Raw genomic sequence first — 21800 nt, 5'->3', positions numbered from 1 at the left:
TGTTTAATCATGTGTGTCTTTGAAAGATAGATAACACTTTATAAGTAATCTTCCGGGGACTGTTCTATAATATATGTTAACTGAAACAGTGAAAAACGATAGATGGATAGATAGATGGATGCATGGCACACCTGTTCTGATTGAAGTTCACTGCTCAGCTTTATTCAAACTCTTAAGCATGATTGCGCTGATGCTTAGCAAGTAGCGCTGATTATGAAAGCGTCTTTGCATAACGTAAACATGAGCTCGCGAGCTGCTCTCGTGCTGAATGGCCGAGTCGGTTGCTATGGAGACGCCCAACACAGCGCGGCTGTCAGTCACTATCGAGTTTGAACCCAACAAGGACATTTGCTGATTTCTGCGCGAGATGAAAGACGCACTGTACAGAGCAGCGCTCGGAGTCTGTGAAGGTAAACATTCATAACCTCGCAACCCTTCGCCATGGCAACCGTTGTCTCCTGCGAAACGGCACGGTTCCCGCACAGTTAGGTCGACTTCTCCGTTCGGAGTCGCTTTCTCCTTCTCCTTTTCTTTCGGTAACTTACGTGAACGTGTCATTAAATACATGAGCTTAAGGCACGACGGCTAATACATAATATACTACTATGATATGAGCTTACCTAAAAGCCTCTTTAGCGAACAAAATGGTGCTTGTGCTCGCCCAGGCTAGATTTGTTTGTTCATAAACGAGGAAATATAGCACTGTTTTTAAATATTACTTCATTTTAAAATGTAGCTGATGGGTGAGTTTCAGCAGCGTCAAGTGGTCCTTAAGAAATCAGTCTTATATTAGTCTTAAGAAGCATTTATTATTATCAGTGCTGAAAACATTGGTGCTTTTTGCTATTTTTGATTATTTGCTAAATAATGGGTTCAAAACAATTGGTTTGATGCGGAAACGTTTACAGATGTCTTTACTGTCACTTTAAGTCGTTTTAATTTCACCTTGCTTTACTAATTTAATATTATATTCCTGTTTTTACGCATTGTAGCAAACAAAATAAGTAAAGCGCTCTCGTATGGGGGTTTTTAAAGTACTGAGATACATTCGTGTGGTGAAATGAAAAATCTTTTAGAAATGACAACTGGGTTAACGTAACTGTTACAGTAACATCATTTTTTATGGGTCAGGTCAGGTATAAACCTTTAGGTAATAAGGGTACATTTCACTTATAGCAGATGAAATCAATCCTTCCCAGATTTAATCGTTTGTTCGTTACAATACTTTATCTCATAGCACTCTGAAAACCTGTAGCCCCTGGAAGATCTCCATATAAGACAGGAACCTGTGGTGAAAATATACAACAGTTTCAAGAGCCCTTTCTTTACGGTTCATTTCTTATTTTAATGGAGAACAGTAACTGTGAACCATGAGAGATCAGTCCTCCACAGAAATCTCATCGGATTTCGGAGAAACTGTAACTGCCACCTGCTCACCTAAATTTATTCATGCAGTTAATAATAATAATATTAATTTTTAAAGAATTTGCACAAATGTACTCACCTTCAAGCCCTAACTTTTTTTTCCCAGTAGAACAGACTGGAAGAAACAGCATTGCTCACCGGCAGATCTTCTGCAGTGAATGGGTGCCGTCAGAATGATAGCTGATAAAAAACATTGCAATGAACCCCGAGTAATCCACGCCACTCCAGTCTATCGGTTAATACCTTGAGCTGCATGTCTCGTTCTGACGGCACCCATTCACAATCTGTTCTGTTGAAGAAACGAACTGTCTACTAACATCTTGGATGATCACGCCGCTGAGTGGTTAATATTGTGCATGTGCAGAAGAGGATGGATCACACTGATGTGCGTGAGAGCTCAGAGAACTGGCCGGAGTCTCTCTCTCAGCTCCTGTCCCTCTGCAACGCTGACAGTGTGTAAGTAGACAGAAATACTGTCTTCACTAAACGTCAACTTAAGAACGCTCCCGTTATAACAAATCGGATTTAGTCTTTAACAACAACTCCCCTCGCAATGCATGTTCAGAACGTCATCTCAAAGCACGGGAATTAATTTGGGACTTAGAAACCAGGTGGATTTATAATCACCTGCTGTTCGCTGAGAAAAAAAAAAAGAGTAATAAATACAAGCTAAAAATCTTTTTTTTTATGCTTTTAAATTTAATACACACCACAAATACAGATCGTAAACCTAGCATTATTTGATTCAATTTTGGCATCCTTTACAATAAGAATGACACAACCTTTTGAAATATGTTTTTATTCTGTTGTTGGGCATTATTTTAATATTAATGAAACAAATTTTACTTGTATACGTTTCTTACAAAAAATCCACTTTGTAATGTCGACAAGTAAATGTTTATTTTATTTTTTACGTTTTTTTTTTTTTTTATAAGTACATTTTAAAACATCATGTTTGGCCATGCTTTAAAGAAACAAACTTTAATGTTGACCAACACTAAGTAATTAAAGCGCGAGGAATTCATTTTAACTGCAGTGTAATTGTAATTGAATATATTTACAAATGTGTAATTATTGCAATGTATGGGAATATATTGTAATATTTTGGCACAAATTCTTGTCAAATATATTTGGCAACACTCTTTATCCATACTATAATAATTATGACATATAAAAATTATATACTACTTATAAAAAACACCAAAAAGCTATCATGAGGTTATGCATCAATTAGTTAAAATATTTAGTCACGATTTGTATATTAAAAAAAACTAATTAAAACTATTGATGGAACCAGTGCTTTTAATTCAGTGCATTAATGCTCTAAATGTCCAAATAATTGTATTATAGTTGAATCTAAGTGCAAACTGTACTAAATGTTTGTGGGAGAAATGTTTTTAATTGTCATAAAAAGGTCAACGGTGGTTAAAAATAGCTTGGGCCCTAAAAATAGGTTGTTTTCTTTATACAAAACATTGCCTTTTTACTTTTGCTTTTGATGAAATATGACTCTGACGTGTTCTTTTGTGATTAGATTTCTCCAGCTAGTACCAGACTGTAATTTGTGTTTTCTGTGTGTGTGTGTGTGTGTGTGTGTGTGTGTGTGTGTCAGATCTGAAAGAGGAGACGGGATGAGCGAACAGATGCTCATCAGCAGTGAGTCACTGGCTGACTTTGAGGAACAGCTTTACTCGTGAGCATCATCTCCTCCGGTCACCATGAGTTTTTATTATCATTACACAATAACCTAAAATGATCTTTTTAACCGCGATGTTTTTGCAGTGCCATCGAGACGTACCATGATCAAATCAGGTGGCTCAGTCAGGGAAACAGGAAGGTAAACCGAAGACGAGATCTTTGATGAATCCGGTCTGAGCTCCGAGTTTTTACCGTCCCGTGTCGGTTTGCTTTGATCTGTCAGGTGTTTGGTTTGGTGAACGGGTCCCGCGTTGGAGTTCTTGTTGACACGTCTGATTCGAACTGCTCTACAGAGAGACTAGCGGATCTACGGCGAGAGCTCTTAGTAGGATCCCAAATGAGTCATTGCTTCGACTGCGCTCTTTGTTTTACTAATTGAATCAATTGCACTGCTCAAACACGGTTTCTTTTTACTCGCACGTTCAAAGACTCTCATCGACGAGCAGCTGCGCTTCAAAAAACATCTGCACCTTCTGTCCTTCGGCTCAGAAGTCAGCAGCCTTTGGGACCAACCACAAGATACCTGTCCGCTGAGGTGGGTGATGTCGATTTTCCAGTTTCCACCGCACAGGTCACACACACTTCCCCTTCGCTCTCCATCATTCAATCAAAATCATTTTTTGGGGGAGCTGGCTAATTAAATATGTGCAGCGATCGCATAAGGCCTTCGGGTTGCAGAAACGGCTCTGCCGGGCCGTTATTTTCATTAGCGTCTGTTTAGAGAGACTGCTTGTTTTATTTTCGGTTTGTCATGAGGGATGAGTGGGCACATGTGAGAACAGTTTGTACTTGTATTCGATGCCAAGAAATCACTAGAGACGAGAAGAGAGGATGAAAGGACGCGGGGAGATGAGATAATGAGAGGAGAGGATAAAGGCCGTGGTTCTAAACCACACTTAAAACAATGTTTTTGGCCTCTCGTTATTCAAAAATGAATTATTTATCAAGAAAGCTGTACTTGAAACACGAAATGAGTCGCTCTTAGGCAGCTGTCCTGACTGAAGCAGAGCCTCACATGTGAATCATTTGGAAGAGTCTGTATGGGCAGCAGCTCACACAAAGAGGGACTGACCTTACGATTGATATCAATAGAATTGACATTAACTTAGAACTAAGTTAAAAGTGACACTATAGTAGGCCATCTAAAGCTACACCTTTTTTAGGTTTAGATGAACTAAATGAACCCTACCTGCTCTTCGGAGTAGGATCTAAAACAGTTCCAGGAACTACCAGTGGCGTAAGCGTACACTGATTGGCCAAAAGCATATGAAACACTTATTAAAAAGCCATGTAAAAATATTTACTCCACGAACATGGAAAACTGCGATAATGGCATTTACCTGTCTCTCAGCCTTGATGATACGCAACCCTGCACGTTTTCGCAGGATATTTAGTCAGATTCGTGTGTAAACTGTGTGTTTACGTTCCATCTCTGTCATCATGAAACCCCACGACACACAACGAAAACAGCTCCAGTCACCTCGTGTCCTCCATTCACTGGTTGTTGATGTTTGGAAATGCCACAAAAAAAAGGCATCTAGGCAGAAATTGGTCCTCTAAGAACCTGTTATCTACTTCCTAGAACTGAGACACTACAACTTTGTGGTGTAAAAGCTTCTGTACTTTTTAAAAGGGACCATCCCAGTGACAGATTTTTATTTTTGTTTTTTCTCATTCATCTAGTCCCGACAATGTAGCAATGTGGCCACCATCTTTAGGACGATGAACATTAAACATTTACGTTAAAGGGTCACTCCACCCCCCTTTGAGGTTCCAAACCCATAAATGCTTTGTCTTCGGGAACACAATTTCAGATATTTTAGATATTTTAGAGGCTTGTGACTGTCCCGTCTTTGCATACAAAAAGTATTTTCGTCACTTGATGAAATACAGATTGAACCCCTGATGGCAGATGGACCATTTTTGATGATGTCCTTCACATGTTTCTGGACAATTTTGAGTTTATGTCTCGCAATTCTGACTACAACTTGCAACTGCGGCTTTATATCTCACAATTCTGAGAAAAAAAAGCAATTTTAATAATGACATCACAAGCATTATTTCTCACTTAATTTTCCATAATATATATTTGCTACCAAAAGGTATGATATTGTGTTCTCCGCAGAGGATGCATGCTTCCATATATAGACGAAACAAATAAAAAATAAAAGTCTGAAGCTTCTTTATGATCATACCTATGAAAGCAATTCACAGTTTTTTGGAATATAGCTACAGTTCTGCCACCTGTAACGAAAGACGAATGAGTTTGCTGAAGGTTCTCTGTCTCAGGCTCAGGGAGTGCTGTGCGTGGGTCACACAGCTCCGGGCGGCTGGAGGCTGTGATCTCCTGCAGGCGTTACAGAGGGCTCTGACCCGCTCAGAGCTGGACACACTACTCATCATCCTCGGCTCTCGGTGAGAGTTTGTCTTGCTGTGATGAATCACAGTTTCTTAACTTAACTCCAGCCAGCGGACATTTCATTTTCTTCACTTTTAGACACATTCGCAGTCCATTTTCTTTAAATAGTTTGAGTGCTATAATTGGCAATGTCTGAGGGGACGGTTTAAAAATGGCAGCCTAGGCCTATTTCCTCTCGAGCGCAACAGCATGTAAAATCCTTCTCTTTTTTTCCATGGAGAAATTGATTTTAAGTGATAGCATGTGAAGCTTTCAAGACAGATCCGCTATGAGCTGTGAGGTTGTTAAGTGGTTGCTATAGTTGTCCGTAAAAGACAAAAGTCAGTGCAATTTAGAGATATAAATAGCCCAACAGCACATTCCCATGAAGCATAAGCAATGTTGTAATGCAGTGGCTTGATTTGGGTCTTGACTCTTCATCGTACGTCCATGGATAAAATGAAAAGGAAAGATACTTTGGAACATGTGTGGTGCAATTATGTAATGTAACCTTATAATGATTATCCGATGGCTATTTCTTTTATTTTCAGCCCTGATCAGACAGTAGGTATTATATGTGATTTTTTAATTCAAAACCGAACACCTTCTGTTCATGCGGTCGCCTACAACTGCAGCAGCCCAGACGCCATTGTGAGTATCACAGACCGCTCTTTACGTAATGCGCAGCGAGATGTTTTTCATTATTGTCACTGCATTGATGTGTCTTTTCATAGGAGACTGTGAAGCAAATGGCGGCAGTTTCCGGGGGGCGATATCACCTGTTTTCTGCCGCAATGGTAAACACTTTTCAAGCAAACCGTTATTTAACAAAAAACTTAATCAAAAGTGGATCATGTTCATACTTAAAGAGATAGTTCGCCCCAAAATAAACATTTAATTCAACTTCGAAACAAATGACAATCTTTTTAATAAAACAAGAGATTTTAGTGTCCCTTCGTTGAAAGTTCAAGCTTCAGGAAGTTTCTAGAAATGTCTTAAAAGTAACGCAAATCAATTCTTCTGACTGGTGAAACCCAACAAATATGGCTAAACTGCCTTTTAAGATGTTTGATGGGCTCTATGCATGTGTGTTGTTCAATGTTTATATATGAATAAAAGCCTTGAATATTTAAAAACCACTATATGTCCTCAAAAGACTTATATAAGCCACTCATTTCGTTCCATGGTGTCTTTATGAAGTTTCTGAAAGCTTAAAAAGTTAAAATTAGATTGAATTGTGACTGAGCAAAAATGTTGAAGACAAAGTGAAGTTAGTGAGGCTCCTGCAAATTTTGATTGCTGATGATAATTGCTTAGATTTTTTTTCTAATGACCCTTCAGAGAATTTTTTTTGTGTGTTGGTAGTGTTCAAATAGTTCCACTTTTTCACTCTTTTATCTCCAGGGTGTATTAGACGGCAGTACAGACATAGATTTGCTGTGGGCGGAGATTAAAGCAGCTCGCAATGTTCTTACCCAAATTCAGAACATGCGTCAGGGTCGACTGGGAGACGCAGAGGTGATCCAGCAAACAGTTGCACTGAAATACTTCTGTAGACAATCATAGAAAAGTACTGTGTTATTATCAAAGATGAGTTTTAATACAATGGCGATACATACCATTACTGACCCCATTTAGTGAACCGAACTTGTAAAAAATGTACATTCTAATAAAACTCAAAGTGCATTTAAATTAATCTATATTAACAAACATGCTTTGTGTTTTAAAGAAGTACACATATTTTAATGTGTTAACTGACATACGCTTGATTATAATTACTTTAGTGTGTAAGTTATTTGGTATCATATTTAAAGTAATCATTACAAAAGTCTAATTATAAACATATTAAAAGAACACTCCACTTTTGGTTCTTAAGGTGAGTTTTACCGTTTTTGAATCCATTCAGCCGATCTCCGGGTCTGGCGATAGCACTTTCAGCAGAGCTTATCATAGAGCATTTAAGCAAGCTTCATTGATTATTACTCTGGAATGACAGTGTAGTTCCTAATCATATCGATCGACTTTTCATTTTCCACCGGTGTTAATTACACTATATAACTACAGGAGAGTCAGGTTTTAAATATGCAAAATATCTAAACTTTTGTGCAATTTTTAGAACGCGATGCTACTGGTCTAATTGAATTCAATGATCTGTGCTAAGCTATGCTAAAAGTGCTATTGCCAGACCCAGAGATCGTCTGAATGGAATTAAAAAACGGTACTACTCAACATATTAACTCTGGGGGAGTTGGAGAATGAGCCTATTTCCAACAAAAACTGGAGTTTTCCTTTAAAAACATGATGTACTGTACAAGTTTGAAATCACTTTAAAGTTTATTTTAGTTACCATAAGTACAGTACATTCAGCACACTTTCACCATATTTTAAAAACAATATATTTATGCAATTACATATAAAGTATCACTGTCAAACAATTAATGATAATTATTTGCAGCTAAAATAAACGTTTTACATTTATTTTGAATGCAATTCATTGTGATTCCTTTTCCAGAGGTGAATATTAATGCTGCATTAATTAACTTTACTAATGTTATACTGTTTAATGCATATTGCTATAGTGCATGTCTAAAAAAAAATGGTCAAGCCATGGCACTTTTTGTTTGTGGAACGTAGTGTTTTTCTACTGCTTTATGCTGTGATACATGCTATACAGTTCTCGTTTGTACCTTCACAGATCTCCACAGATTTGCACAGTCTGACTCTTTCTGACTTCAGTCCTGTAAGCTCTTCTCTCAATGCCCCATTGTGCATCCAACCCACAGGCCCGATACCAACCACCTCCAGCGAATGGCTGAAAACCCACGGCCTGAAGGGTATCTGCCATGTCAATGCCTTTTCAATGTTATAAACGCATGACACATACGGCATATTTCTGAATGAATCCGAATACTCAACAAACGGAGGCATTAAAAAAAAGTTATCCATGAGAATTTAAGAAAATAAATATGATCATTTGCTATTTAAATTTTATTTTAAGTATCAGATTAATTTAGCACAAAATCTTACAAATATATTTACATGTGTCTGTTTGTTTGCCGGTGTATACTGTATGCTGGGCAAGTCTTGGCTAACAGTTGTGTTCATGCAGCTCAGAAGCTGGATCTGTATCAGCTGCTGGCTCGTAATGCCTATTCTCCACAAGAGACGTTTGTGCCAATCTTAGGAAAGACTGTTTCCTCTACGGTTCACAAGGTGATCAACACGTCCCAGTTTGAGGCCCATCTGTTCACCTGTACAGCAGACTTACTGAACTAACTCCCCGTGTTTGTCTGCAGCGGGTTATGGTAAGGTTTGAGTGGCATGATGGGACGATGAAGAATTTGCATGTCGACCTTCCATCAGTGCAAAAGTACCAGGTACATTTTTATAAACCGTCTTAAGACCAACTAGAAACCATGTAAAACATTGTAAATAATGTTAGCTGTTTTGCTAACCTTCACCTTCAAGAGCACCAGGTTACCTTCTATTTCAGAGCGATCTGTGAATCGCTAGCTGATACTCTTTGAGTACAAAACCTATTATTAAAATTTGAAGCCTGACAGATGAACTTGCACATTGAAAAATCTTATCCTCATTTGCTCTTTCTTTTAGGTCAATTATGGCTGAATTAAACTAATCCGTTATCTTGTTTTTTAGTTCAATTGTGGCTACAATTTAGTGTTAAGTTATTAATTTCATGCTATTAGTGAGTTGCTTTCCACCGTATTTGATGCGGGCATGTCCCATCAGAAGTCAGCGCTAAAGTAAGCATATTTTCACTTGGTCATTCATGCCTTTCATGGCTGCTTGAAGACTGCATTAGCCGCTAGGCTGCTCTCAAAAGTTCCTCCGAAAGCATGTCTTCAAATCTGAACTTTCAACATTACTGGATGTTGAATTATTTACCTAACCGAAAGCTGTCACAACCAATTCCGTCATCTCTTTTAGAGACTAAGGACGTGTGCTGTTCAGAATTGCATTTAAATGGATGTTTTTCTCCATCAGTCTAGAATCTGTGGCATTCTCTGTTTTTCGCTTTATTTGGTCTTTCATGCAGAAGCGACTCATGGATGCCGTGCGTCTGTTTGAAAGGAGAGTTCGGTGGCTGAACAGGACGGGAAGTCAGCAGATATGGGGAACCGTGTGTGAGCAGAGGTGAGAAGTGTAGATGTGTTTCCATTATTTCAATAACGCAAGTTCTTCACAGTAGTATGAAGTATTTATGTTCTCTAGGCCACAGTAGATGGCACAGAGAACAATATACCTTATCCCTTCTGAAAAACAAGTACATTTTAGCATGGCAATTTTGTCAACAGACACTTAGAACTCCACTTGAAGTCCTTGGCTGACTTTCTTCAAGGACTTGAGTACCTAGATTATTCATTGCACTAAAGTAAACAATGGTCATGAACTGCCTATATTATTTTGTACTGTTCTCTGAGGTTTACTTATAAAGTATTTTTGCATTACCGTTTTAAAGTAACGCTTTTGTCCCTCTCGTCAATGCTCTGTTTGAATAGGAATAATTGTTGACTTGGAAGTCTATGATTGGCTAACAGTTGTGTATGATTGATAGCCTAAAGCCTTCACAGATGAACGCTGCTGTGATTTAAGTTAAAATCGTATAAAAGCTCATATCAAACTATCTTTTTAAAAGACAAAGCAATCATCTAAATCGATTAGTCAAAGTAATGAAATACTCACACTTACGTGCTGTGACTGGCGGAGACAATATAGTCAACATGCCTTGTTAGTAAATTAATGAACAAAGGACCAAGTTCTTACCGACACAAACTTAAAAAAATATTAAAAACATTAAAAATAAAATTCATCCACTCTTTCTGGAAGTTGAAATCAAACACTGTTTGATTTCAACTACATGCACAAATCAGGGGGCGGGGCAAACAGGCAGTGATGTAGAAGCAGGCGTTGATCTTCTTCTATGCAGGCGGGGCTTAGCCACACTATTCACATAAAGTATAGTTCACACTCTACTCATACATTCCACAAACTGTCTGAATGGCTTTAATATAAGCTGTTTGTAGACTGAGAACGTTTTGAGTTCTGAAACGTACAGGATATTTTGATAGAACAATAACCTCTTATACAGTATTTCAAAAGATCAGGGGAAGTTTGAATTCTCAGTTTGTGACTCCTTAAACAACAACAACAGAAGAGTGCATCGCTGTCTCGATAGTTTGAATGGTTTTTAACAATCTCAGCAGCCAGTAATTGAAAAACGCACCACACAAAATGCATTGTGGTCAGCACAAACCATGTTTGTTCTTGTAAGACAAATTTAAGGATTAGTGCATATTGATCTTTGTTTTGCAGCCCATAACTTCGGTGTAAATCCATTAACGCTGATGTTTTTGCTGGGCCAGGAGGATGCAGGGATGTGGAGCGTGTTCGTGTGCTTCACTTGCTTTTTGTCTGTGTTTCTCCATGCAGGGTGCAGGTTCTTCTGGACATGTCTGGGATGAACGCCCACTACCAGCTCCATCTCCAGCACGCCCTGCGAATACTACTGCAGGAGCAGCTGGCCAACAAACACAGCTTCAATGTCATCGCGTAGGTCACCATCACACACACTCATTTACAGTGTGACCGATTGTGATCTGCTTTGTCATTTAGTCCTAAAGTCTCCTGTCTCTTTCTCTCTAGAAGTCCTTTTATATCTTGAGATTACCCTCGATATATACCAGACAAACGTTTGGACACGCTTGCCTGAAATCCTTTCAATCTAACGGTTTATGTTTAATTGCTTTAAGTTGTGCCGTTCTCTCTATAAATGTAAAGCGTGATGTAAATCAGAATTTCTTAAAATATATATATATATTTAGTTCACCCAAAAGTGAATATTCTTTTATTATTTACTCACCTTTTTTGTCGTTAAAACTCAAAGACTTTCATTCATCTTCAAAACAAAAATTAAGATATTTGTTAACATTTTATTTACCAATTCCCACGAACTCGTTGCTTATTAGCATGCATATCACTAGAATATTATTACTTGCAAAGCGCATATTAATTCCTTATTCTGTAAGATTTTTCTCTGTGGACTGGTTGAGTTGTGGTCCAGCTGTCGATCCCACATTTAGATACCAAGTAAATAAACAAAGATTTTATTGGCAGAAAAAATTCTGACATCATCTGACCAGCCTATTTAAGCTGCGATGGTGGATCCTGGCAACATAGTCAACAGTTTCAAAAAATTATTAGACCTATATACAGTATATGTATATATATGAACTAGATAACACAGCAAGCAATAGTTAAAAAGTGTCAAGTCCATTTTAAGTCCTAGTCCATTTTTGTTTCTGATATATATGGCAGTACTAACTCCTAATAATAATAGCGCTTTACTGGTATCTGTTCCTTTTAGATTCATATTATTAAATTCTTCACACGAAGAAAACTCGGTTCTTTTTGGAACTGTTCACTGAGAGGTTCTTTGTAGAGCCAAGAATGGTTCTTCTATGACGTCATTGTGAAACCCCCCATTTGGGACCTTTATTTGGTCTTGCTGAAGCCTGTTCAAACACATCACATTCATAAATTGCTTTTCATAAATCAGCGGCGGTGTCCTTTATTAATAACAGACATCATATCTGCTTCATCACACACAGTTTCCAGAGGAAATGAAGGCAGTAATGGCCAAGTCGAAAGCCTCTGTACCATTTATCGTCGGTCTTCGGCAGTTGTCTGCTCCTGTTTTAGCATAGTCATAAGCGATCTACTTTAGTCTGGCATAAATAGAAGTCTTAATAGATTTCGCCTGAGAGCGCGGCGCACATACCTGCTCTTAATATTTCAGAGCAGCTGCACGGCTTCACTCCAGAGCATTTCATCGTGTCACATGACTCAGCCGGTTACCTGTTATTTAATTAATCTCAATTTGTACGATGGAGCCACATTTACATACGCACATGTCGTGTTATTAATAGCATCATTACTGTTCTTTGACCTTGTTGAGCTTTGTTTAAACTGTACAGTATAAAGTAGAAGAATACAATGATCAATACTACGTTGTGGGAATGAATGACATCTGCGTAAAGTTCATTTCCTGTTTGCTGCCACATTCACTATACTGTATGTGATCTTGTCAATGTTCATCACAGTTTTGGATCAGATGTCAAGCCATGGCAGGAGAAGATGGTTCCCTCCACCCATGAAAACCTTCAAGCTGTTTGGCAGTAAGAGGACAGGATGTGCTTTTGACTTCACAGTCTGTTGTTCTCTTTTTCATTTTCCCTGCCTCGTTCTGTTTTTAATGGCCTTCCATTAGTGCTGTCTGCTATCGCTACTACACTGTTAGATGAGAGTTTTAGCAAAACTCAATAAAAATAGCCTGAAATTAGTCCCTGAATTTGAACTTATTAGTCAATACGGTAACACTTAGTTGCGATAGCCTACATTAGATATTCTACAGTAAGCAACTACATATCAACCAGCAGTCTTTAGAATGTTACTGTTTTCTCTACATCTATTAACACTTTATTTTGAGGGCTCCACATCATACTGACTGTGAGAAACTTTGCTAGTATACCTCAACTTATTCTACTAACCCTAAACCTACCCTAACAGTCTGCTCTGAGAGTAAGTAGATGTGTATTTGCAAATTAAATGAATGAAAATTAGTTGACATGTCAGGATAGTTATATCCTAGAATGTCTAAAGTGGACTATTCTATTTCAATTGTTTACTTCATTCTAGTATTTTTTGTTCAGGGGCAGTTCCCAAAATGGTAAATCCGTGCAGCCTGTGTGCATTTCCTTATATAGCCTGTTTTTTTTCAAGTTTTAGAGGATAATTGAAGCCTAGAAGGAAAATGTCTGGTGATAAATTGTGTGTGTGTGTGTGTGTTCAGGTGGATTCAGGCAATGGAGTGTGTCGGGGGTCGTAACACTTTGGCTGCTCTACGGCACGCTCTGGAGGAGGAAGCGCAGGAAGAGTCGTCCCTGACCGGAGGTGTGTACCTCCTGACCACCGGCATGCCAGATCAACATATGGTTAGTTGGACGCTCACAGCTCGTTTTAATCACTTGCGAGCCAAGGTCCCGTCACACGTAGAGCACAGTAGGCGTATTTGTGGTCTAGTGGCCATCACGTTTCTTGTGGCATTCACTCATTTTGTGGAGTTTACAGGAGCATTTTTGTGTTGTTGTTTATTGGGTGCCACTCTTTGGAGTTATGAGATTAGAACTATCGAATGGAGCCCAGTGGAAGAATTTTGCATGATAGGCCATCCATTATGTAGATGTATTCGCTCCTTCATTGGAACAGATTTGGAGAAATTTTGCATTACATCACTGGCTCACCAGTGGATGCTGTGCAGTGAATGGGTGCCGTCAGAATGAAATCCCAATCAGCTGATAAAAACATCTAAATAATCCACACCACTCTAGTCCATCGGTTAGCATCCTGTGCTGTGTGTTTGTAATGAACATATCTATCGTTCAAATATTTGTCATCTTCAAACCATTGTTTCCGAGTAAATGTTTTATCCCATCTGAATTAGGGAAGTAATATTAGCAGCCAAAAACATCTCTAAAAATATATATGTCATTAGATTTTGATGTGAGAGGACAACAGGGAATGGACTTTTTATTATTATTTTGGATTATGGACTTTTGGGTTTTGGCCAGAAGCATTTGATTAAATCAAGTTAAAATGCCTCAATGATGTTTTTTTTAACAAACACACAGCTTTTCACTTCACAAAATGTTAACTGATAAATTAGATTGGTATGGATTATTTGTGGATTATTGTGATGTTTTTATGAACTGTTTTGACGGCACCCATTCACCACAGAGGATCCGTCAGTGAGCCAGTGGTGTAATACAGAATTTTTTGAAGAGACAAACAAGTCTTGGACAGCACTAAAGTTTTTATTTTGGTATGGATTTATTCAAACATAAACATGAAAATAAATACATTTTTAATTGGACAAATTAATTGACATGATAAAAACTCTAAATATTTTATTTTTGTATTATTTGTATTAACTATATATATATAAAATTTAAAACAATTATACTTTTAAAATAGAAAATACATTTAATCACTGTAAATATATATTATTTTAATTTTATTATTTTTGAATCATTACATTGATCATTTATTCCTAGTGCTCTATATAAAACCAAGTTGATGCCTTCAAATACGACCATGCCAGCCACTGCTGCCCTCTGCTGTTCAGATCTAAAAGATGCAGTTTCTGTATTTTGATACAGAAGTATCATCACATTTTTCTTCTTCGAGCTACTATGTGTTTTCATACTCTCATCCTCAGGTTTCGGTCACTGCTTATGTATCTGAGCGCTGTAGCGCAGCAAACCTGAATCTCCACGTGTGCCTGTTCACTGGAGAGCAGGACACCGCCCGCTGCCCTCCTCCCCGCGTCACCACCCGCAGCCAAACCGCACGGGCTCTGAGCGGCCTGGCGCACACAGGCAACGGACGCTTCCTCTGGATGACTGAGACTGGTGAGAGGAGGGTGTCTGACTGATACCTGACCCACTTTTTCAGGAAAGATGAGTTTGAAGCAGAAGGCAGGACGGAACTACTGCAAAAAAGTTTTATTTACTTGTTCAGACAGTTCTGAGGTCATGTGTAAAAGTCCCTAAAGCGGCTCTTTACTTCAGATGTTGAGCTGCTTTTGTCTCTGTCATGTGTACAACACATGGTCCCTGAACTCACAATGGGAAGTCTTGTGTTTGTGTGTTTGAGTTTGTGTGTGTGTGTGTGTGTGTGTGTGTGTGTGCAGTGGAAAATATGAGCCTCTGCCTCGTCTTTCCCTGCAGGCATCGTGGAGAGTGATGACATCAGTGCCCTAATTGAAGAAATGGAGACGGCCGTTAATTATTTTCAGAAGGTAAGTCCAGAGTACTGCGTTCGGGGCCCTTTTTCTCACATGACCTGTACGTGACCTGTGTCCACGGTGTCTAAATAATTCATGGGAACCCGAGGAAAAGTTTGAAGCACACCTGCAGGAAATGATCGGCTGTTGATGTTCAGAAAAGGTTCATCCAGGACTTTGTGTTCTTGGTGTTGTGTTCATTCAAAAGCAGCTGGATCTGCTGAAGATTAGAAGAAGTTGCTGCGTCATCTTCCATTCAGTCAAGTCGCGGTGTAATCAGTGAATGGCTGAGGCTGTTTACTTCTTAATAGATATGCTGCTGGTTAAATATGCTGGATTCAGAAGGATAGCAAAAAATACAGCATATACTGGTTAGGTATGTTTTGAGGCATGGCAGCTGGTCAGAGCTAGTCACTTTCAGTTCATTAAATATGAATAAAAACAGTTTTCAACATTGATAATAATAATAATAATAATAATAAAAATCATCATTTAGACTGATTTCTGAAGGATTACGTGACACTGAAGACTGGAGTGATGATGCTAAAAATTCAGCTTTGCAGCACAGGAATAAATAATGTTTAAAATATATATTTAAATAGAAATAAACTGATATAATATTTAACATTTTTGCTCTTTCCTTAATAAATAAATCAGCTTTGGTCAGCTTTCAAAAATGCTTATTGTGCATTTTTTTAAGATGAAATTCCTTCGTAGTGTATTTTTTTGCTCCACCTTAAACAAAATTTCTTTTCCAGTGGATAAAATCTCAGACAACATTTTTCATCAGATTAATGCTGGTCTAAACGTAGGTTCAGGAGCAGCTTAATCATCCAGTCATCATTATCACAAGCCTATATAAGCAGATATAACTGTGCCATCAATTCCTCCAGGATCCCTCCACCTCCTCATCTCCTCCTCTCTTTCTGTTATTATCCCTTTAAGTAGTAACTCAGGTTTGAAACTCCATTGAGGACATCAAGCAAAGTTTGTATCCAGTAACTATGCTTCATATATTGGACTTTCATCCATGTTTTTTTTCTGCAGTGCTCTGAATTAGTGGATTCTCTGATCCAGAAGGGCTCTGACAGAGGTTCAGGAGAAACGAGTAACCCATCCATCAAACCCCAGACCTCGAGTCGCAGAGCACAACGGCCATCTCCTCGACCCACAACACTCAGCCTTGCTAGACTGGTCAGATCACTCGCTTCACTAGTACAACCAGCAATTTACCAGTGATTAGTTTCGCATAACCAGACCTTTCAACAAGTCCTGTTCAGCTGATTCTAGCCAAAACTAGAACTTAAGCAAGAAGAGACCATCTGTCGGACACTCAAAGTGACCAATCAGTTTGTTTGGCTCATACGAGCTGTTTTAAGTGCTGTTTAACATGAATTTGTTTAAAATGACAGACTATGTGGACCATCTCAGAGTTGCGTGCTGGTCTAAATTGATCTTTTCAGTAGGACACTTAAATACTTAAAGCATTTTATAAACCTCATGTTATTCCAAAACCTTTGTTTCTATCTCCTGCTGAACACAAAAGAAGATAAAAACAAATAAGCATGCCCAACTCTGTAACGTCATGTGTTACTTTCCATAAAAAGTAACTAGGTTACTCAATTAGTTACTTTTTTATAGAGTAACGCAATATTGTAATGCATTACTTTTAAAAGTGACTTTCCTCAACACTGGTTGTACAGTTCTTTTTAGGTGAGCTATCCCTTTAAAGATTTATTAGAAAGATGTTTTCATAATGAATGCTTTTTCATCATGATGTGAACAGGAAAGCAGGCAGAAGAGCAGATTGGCACAGAACGGCTGGGCTTGGAGGCCGAACAGCTCTAAAGCAGATATCCCAGCAGGTGTGAAGTCTTATCAACATCCTGACTATAATTATTAGAGATCATACACCAAATGCTCTCTATTATTCAACCAAACTGTTTGCATTAATTTAAGCTCTAAATGTATACTTATTTACATGATACCATGTACTGTTGCTTTATATTGCTCCAAGTGACTCATTCTGTCCGTGTCAGATTCTGAAAGCATGTCAGTGTCTATGTTTGTCTCAGATTGCCTCTAAAGGTCATCGCACACTTAGCCTGAGATTTTCATCAGCGTTTTTTTCTTCGTGTTTGTGATCCTTTCCTATCAAAATGCTTGCTATAGATGCGAAACACATAAAATCAAACCTTTTTTTTAATGACAGACAAACGTTTTGTAGGCAGTGTGTAAACGCGAATGACACAATGTGAGGTCATTTATTTTATTTTTTTGTACGTGTGAAAAATTCTCAGCGTGCAATGACCTTTGCCGGACTATTTATGTGCCTCATGATGCATTCATATTTTTTTCTGAATATTCAGTTGGTCTTTTTTTATAGTCCGGTCAGCTGTTATCAGCACAACAGCAAGGCTGTCAAGGTCTGCAGATCAGAGTAAAACCAACTTATCTCAATCTGTCTTCTTCATGGAAGATGGCAACTTGGGTAAGTAGAAATGGATTTTCCATGTTTTTCTTGCCATTGCCAGAAATATGAACACGTGAGACACACACGTATTGATGCCTGGCTCATATTGTGTCATATAGTGTTGATTGTCCTATCTAGGTGTTGTCTTCAAGAAATATCCGAAACCAAAGAGTGTTCGTAAGTCTGTCACTACTATTAAACTACTAAAACATGAAGACATCTCTTCAACTAAACAGGTACTATACAGTATTTCCAGCACCACTGGTTTGTTTTTTATACAAATCACTCTATCCTTAGCCCTACTGTCTTATGGCTATTAAACACAAGAGTTAAAACAAGAGTTAGTCAGTGTTTATGTTTTATCTTTTATATTTTTTAAGTGGCTGAAAAGGTTTGGAATCAAGAATCTGAAGTTGGACCTTCACAAGCTGATATCTGGACCTGAATGCTGCCATCACAACAAACTGGTGCCATCCGTCCAGAAGATCGTGTCTGCTAAATACTGTGACATATTCCCTAGTGTCCAGATCAATGTAAGCACAGTGCATTCACGATACAAAAAAAATAAGATTTTTCATGTTGGCTCCATGTTTAGTATGCTGTATGTCTTCATGTTCACATAGGGGACTGTGAAACACTTGCATCTGACTCCTGGTGAGTTAAAGCAGTACCTCACTCAGACTGAGAAACTGATGCAGCGCTACATACAAAGATTGGAGTGGTTACTGACAGGTACAACACATCGCAAATGGTTCTGTGCCGAAACTTAGCGATCTGCCTGCACAGGCATTATTTAAGGGTTCGTAGGATTCTTGGGGGATGAAGGCAGTTCCAGAAGGCAGGCAGCACGATGAAGATTTTAGTCAGCAGAAAACAGGCAGCATGGAAGCTCACTAGGTTTTGGAAGAGATCCTATTTCATCTCATTTTCCTGCCATGTGAATCTTTCCGTTTGTGAGCAGGCAGCAAGCGTATGTTTGGATCAATGCTGGAGAAGATGGTCTGTGTTCTGCTGGATGTGTCTGGATCTATGGCTCCCTGCCTTTCCGAGCTCCAGAAGGAGCTGAAGTTACTGATCTGGGATCAGCTGCATGCCAACAGCGTGAGGTAAACTCTTATTTGCTGCAGAGGAAGATATTAAAATCTATCTTCCACTGATTGCCCAAACTGGCCAAAAACTCACACCATATCTGTAGGATGAAGAAATGTGGCTGTATTTCCAGAATGACGAATGAACGATATCGTTGGCTGTTGCTTTTGATCTGTGGCATGATTTGTAGTCTTGTGTAGTCTTGTGAATTTATGACAGCTTTCATTGGCCAAGGCCCACCCATGAGGCCATTTGACCGACATGTCAAACAACCAATCAAAATTCGTTTTGTTCTGTATCGTGTTTTGGGAATCGGAAGTGTCGCCCCAATAACAGACCAGTGTGTAAAACTCTCATATTTAAAAATTCTATTCCGCAATATTTCACACAATTGTGAAAAACCAGCGTTTGTTTGTTCCTGATAAGTGATCGTCGTCGCAGTTATAAACATGACGGCTTTCTTCGTTAGTGAGTTTGGCGTCATGCCATCTTTGTTTCCAGGTGGAACGTTAAAGAACGCGACACATGTCTCCTTTATAATTCAACCAATTCAACAACGACTTTGAAACTTCTGAAGTATTTCTATTTTTGTGTGCCTTCTGCGTTAAACGTGGACGTGACGTCAGAGGCTGAGACTGCATGGTTTGTGACGTGCTGAATTTGACTGATTTGTGTGTGTGTGTGTCAGGTTTAATATGCTGGCGTTCTCTAGAGAGGTGCGGATGTGGCAGCCGGAGTTGGTTGAGTCCACAGAGGAGCTGTGTGTGGAGGCAGTGCAGTGGTTGAATCAGCTCAGCACTCACGGAGCTTCCTCCACACTACAAGCACTGCAGGTGCTTGTCACAACACTTCACATGTTGACTTCATTACATATCATTATATATAACGATAAAGGCACAGAGAAACAATATCATTGGAACCAGAGCAAATTTATATAGACTGATGAACGATACCAACATTGACAGCCAATCAGCCTTACCCCACAAGCTGGTTCTTATGATTATTACACAACTTATTGGAAAACCTGATAATGATTGGTCAGTTGCAGCATTGCATGGTCAGATTTTTGTGCAATGACAGTATCTCATATCATTGGTTCATTTGTTTTTCCGTATACTGTTATTGAACTAAACTGAAGTGAAGTGCCTTTTGGTTCTGTTCTCTGTGTGACTGTGTCTTTGCTCCAGACTGGCTGTGGTTTTGAAGATGCCGTGGGTTTGTATCTGATCACTGACGGGAGATGTGACTCCAGCCACAGTCTGGTACTGACAGAGATCGAGTCACTGAGGAAAGAGAAGGACTTCACCGTCCACACCGTTGCAGTCAACTGCCATGACAGGTCGACTCTGACGCTGCAATGCATATGAATGTGGACATTTGTATTGATCCTTGGTCAAGATTTGCATGTATTTATTCTGGGGATTTTATCATCTGGCCCAAGTCCCAGAAAATGTAGTTTTAGCAACATATTGTTATATGTTTAATAACTTTGTAGCAAAGTCCTCATCTATCAACCAGCTCATAATGTTACTTTATCAGCCAGCTCATAATGCGATATGAACAACTCTTACTTTACGTGTCTTACATTAATAACGCAAGTTGCAATAAAAGTATATGTTACAGTACGTGCAGTAGAGTGATTATAAAAACTATTTATCATTCATTTTTAACAGAGCATGCATTGAGTTTCTGAAGAGTCTGGCTCATAAAACAGGTGGACGGTTCCATCAGGCTCCAGAAAACACAGATACAGCTCTTATCAGAAAACTCCTGTCTGATCCGTGCAGCGCGGTATGTGGATTTTAAAACATATCTTAAATATAATTACAGTGCGTGGGGATTACGTTGAATAGTTTTCAACGCGTTCAAATGCATTTCTGCTGATTCTTATGAAATGATTCTGATACTGATTCTTCTTTGTACTGAATCAAAGGACCCAGCGCTTCCGAAATTTGAGGGAGACGATCTTAAGAAGCTATCAGAAGAGATTGAGAAGCTGAGGTCGTTCCAGAAACAAGCTAAAGCTTTTCGGTTTGTGACTTCCTTGCGCGCTCATTCAGTCGTAGAATAATAATTGGCGTTATTGTAGATTTTTTTTTTAATATGGTGATTCGCGTTTTGTTTTCGTAGGGAAACTATTTTGGAGTCGAGGAGCCGGGAGGGAATGTAGACATTGATCTCCACGTTTCTTCAAACCATGACAGCTATATTTTTTTTGAAAATCAACCTTCTCTGTCTAAGGCCTGCATGAAGCTTACGCTTTTTCTGTTTAACCTAATGTATGCATTTCTTCTTTAAAAAAAAAACTATTTTCTGTTCTTACAGGGTAAACAGTATTTCTAAATATTTTGAATATTAAACAAATATTTCGAACGCTCAAATGAGACTCTTGTCATTGAGTCTGGCTATAAATATCGGACATTTCTTCTCGAGGGTAGAGCTGGTTACATTCAGGTTCCTGGTTTTCACAAGCACGCCCTGGGTGTCTAGGGGACTGAATACTTTAGTTCAGTTTAGATTGTGGTTGGATGGGTTATTTTAGTGTCCGGGACCCCCAGGGCACGCCGTGAAGCTAGAAGGGCAAAGCCTGCAAGGTGGGAGGGTGGCAAGCAGGGGGAGCCCTGGATCGTAACACCTCTTTCATTTATATATTTTGTTTTAATACTCTGTTTCCAAAGATACCATGGTATTTTCTACGGTCACTACACATAAAACAAAACACCACAAAAAGTATCATGATATGGTATTATCATATTTGGGACATAAACCAGTATACATATAATGTATTCAATATATTGTTCTGTAGCATTTTATTTAAAATGAGCGTTAGAAGTACATATATATATATATATATA

The 21800-nt window shown here is 38.7% G+C and overlaps 1 protein-coding gene across 3 annotated transcripts; it reads left to right on the top strand.

Annotated features, from left to right (window-relative positions):
* Window positions 1-197: 197 nt before the first annotated feature.
* Window positions 198-21767, top strand: vwa3a (von Willebrand factor A domain containing 3A). Of its 3 annotated transcripts, none has more exons than XM_043250015.1 (31): window positions 202-410; window positions 1790-1881; window positions 3038-3118; window positions 3208-3262; window positions 3347-3448; window positions 3552-3658; window positions 5413-5538; window positions 6073-6172; window positions 6256-6318; window positions 6926-7039; window positions 8217-8355; window positions 8631-8734; window positions 8818-8898; window positions 9579-9676; window positions 10973-11092; window positions 12643-12717; window positions 13392-13533; window positions 14817-15009; window positions 15328-15398; window positions 16431-16577; window positions 17170-17248; window positions 17770-17874; window positions 17995-18092; window positions 18237-18389; window positions 18480-18588; window positions 18818-18962; window positions 19634-19778; window positions 20133-20284; window positions 20619-20736; window positions 20879-20976; window positions 21076-21767. In XM_043250015.1, exons 2-31 carry the CDS (start codon window positions 1796-1798, stop codon window positions 21113-21115), a joined length of 3246 nt encoding a protein of 1081 aa, XP_043105950.1. In that variant the 5' UTR covers window positions 202-410; window positions 1790-1795; the 3' UTR covers window positions 21116-21767. The 3 variants fall into 3 exon arrangements, 2 of the variants coding, with proteins under 2 accessions (XP_043105950.1, XP_043105951.1); XM_043250016.1 differs by having other exon boundaries at window positions 1535-1881; XR_006251888.1 differs by lacking the exons at window positions 19634-19778; window positions 20879-20976; window positions 21076-21767 and having other exon boundaries at window positions 198-410.
* Window positions 21768-21800: the final 33 nt, after the last annotated feature.

The sequence above is a fragment of the Puntigrus tetrazona genome, chromosome 10, assembly GCF_018831695.1.
Source record: "Puntigrus tetrazona isolate hp1 chromosome 10, ASM1883169v1, whole genome shotgun sequence".
Classification (NCBI taxonomy): domain Eukaryota; kingdom Metazoa; phylum Chordata; class Actinopteri; order Cypriniformes; family Cyprinidae; genus Puntigrus; species Puntigrus tetrazona.
The sequence above is the reverse complement of the archived record's forward strand: the minus strand, read 5'-3'. Positions and strand labels throughout refer to the sequence as shown.

Excerpts from the sequence above, each read along its gene's own strand:
- vwa3a (XM_043250015.1), top strand. The coding sequence starts at position 1,796 with ATGGATCACACTGATGTGCGTGAGAGCTCAGAGAACTGGCCGGAGTCT. Across the intron at positions 3,119-3,207 it reads TTTGAGGAACAGCTTTACTC|TGCCATCGAGACGTACCATG; the intron begins GTGAGCATCATC and ends ATGTTTTTGCAG. Across the intron at positions 8,356-8,630 it reads GAAAACCCACGGCCTGAAGG|CTCAGAAGCTGGATCTGTAT; the intron begins GTATCTGCCATG and ends GTGTTCATGCAG.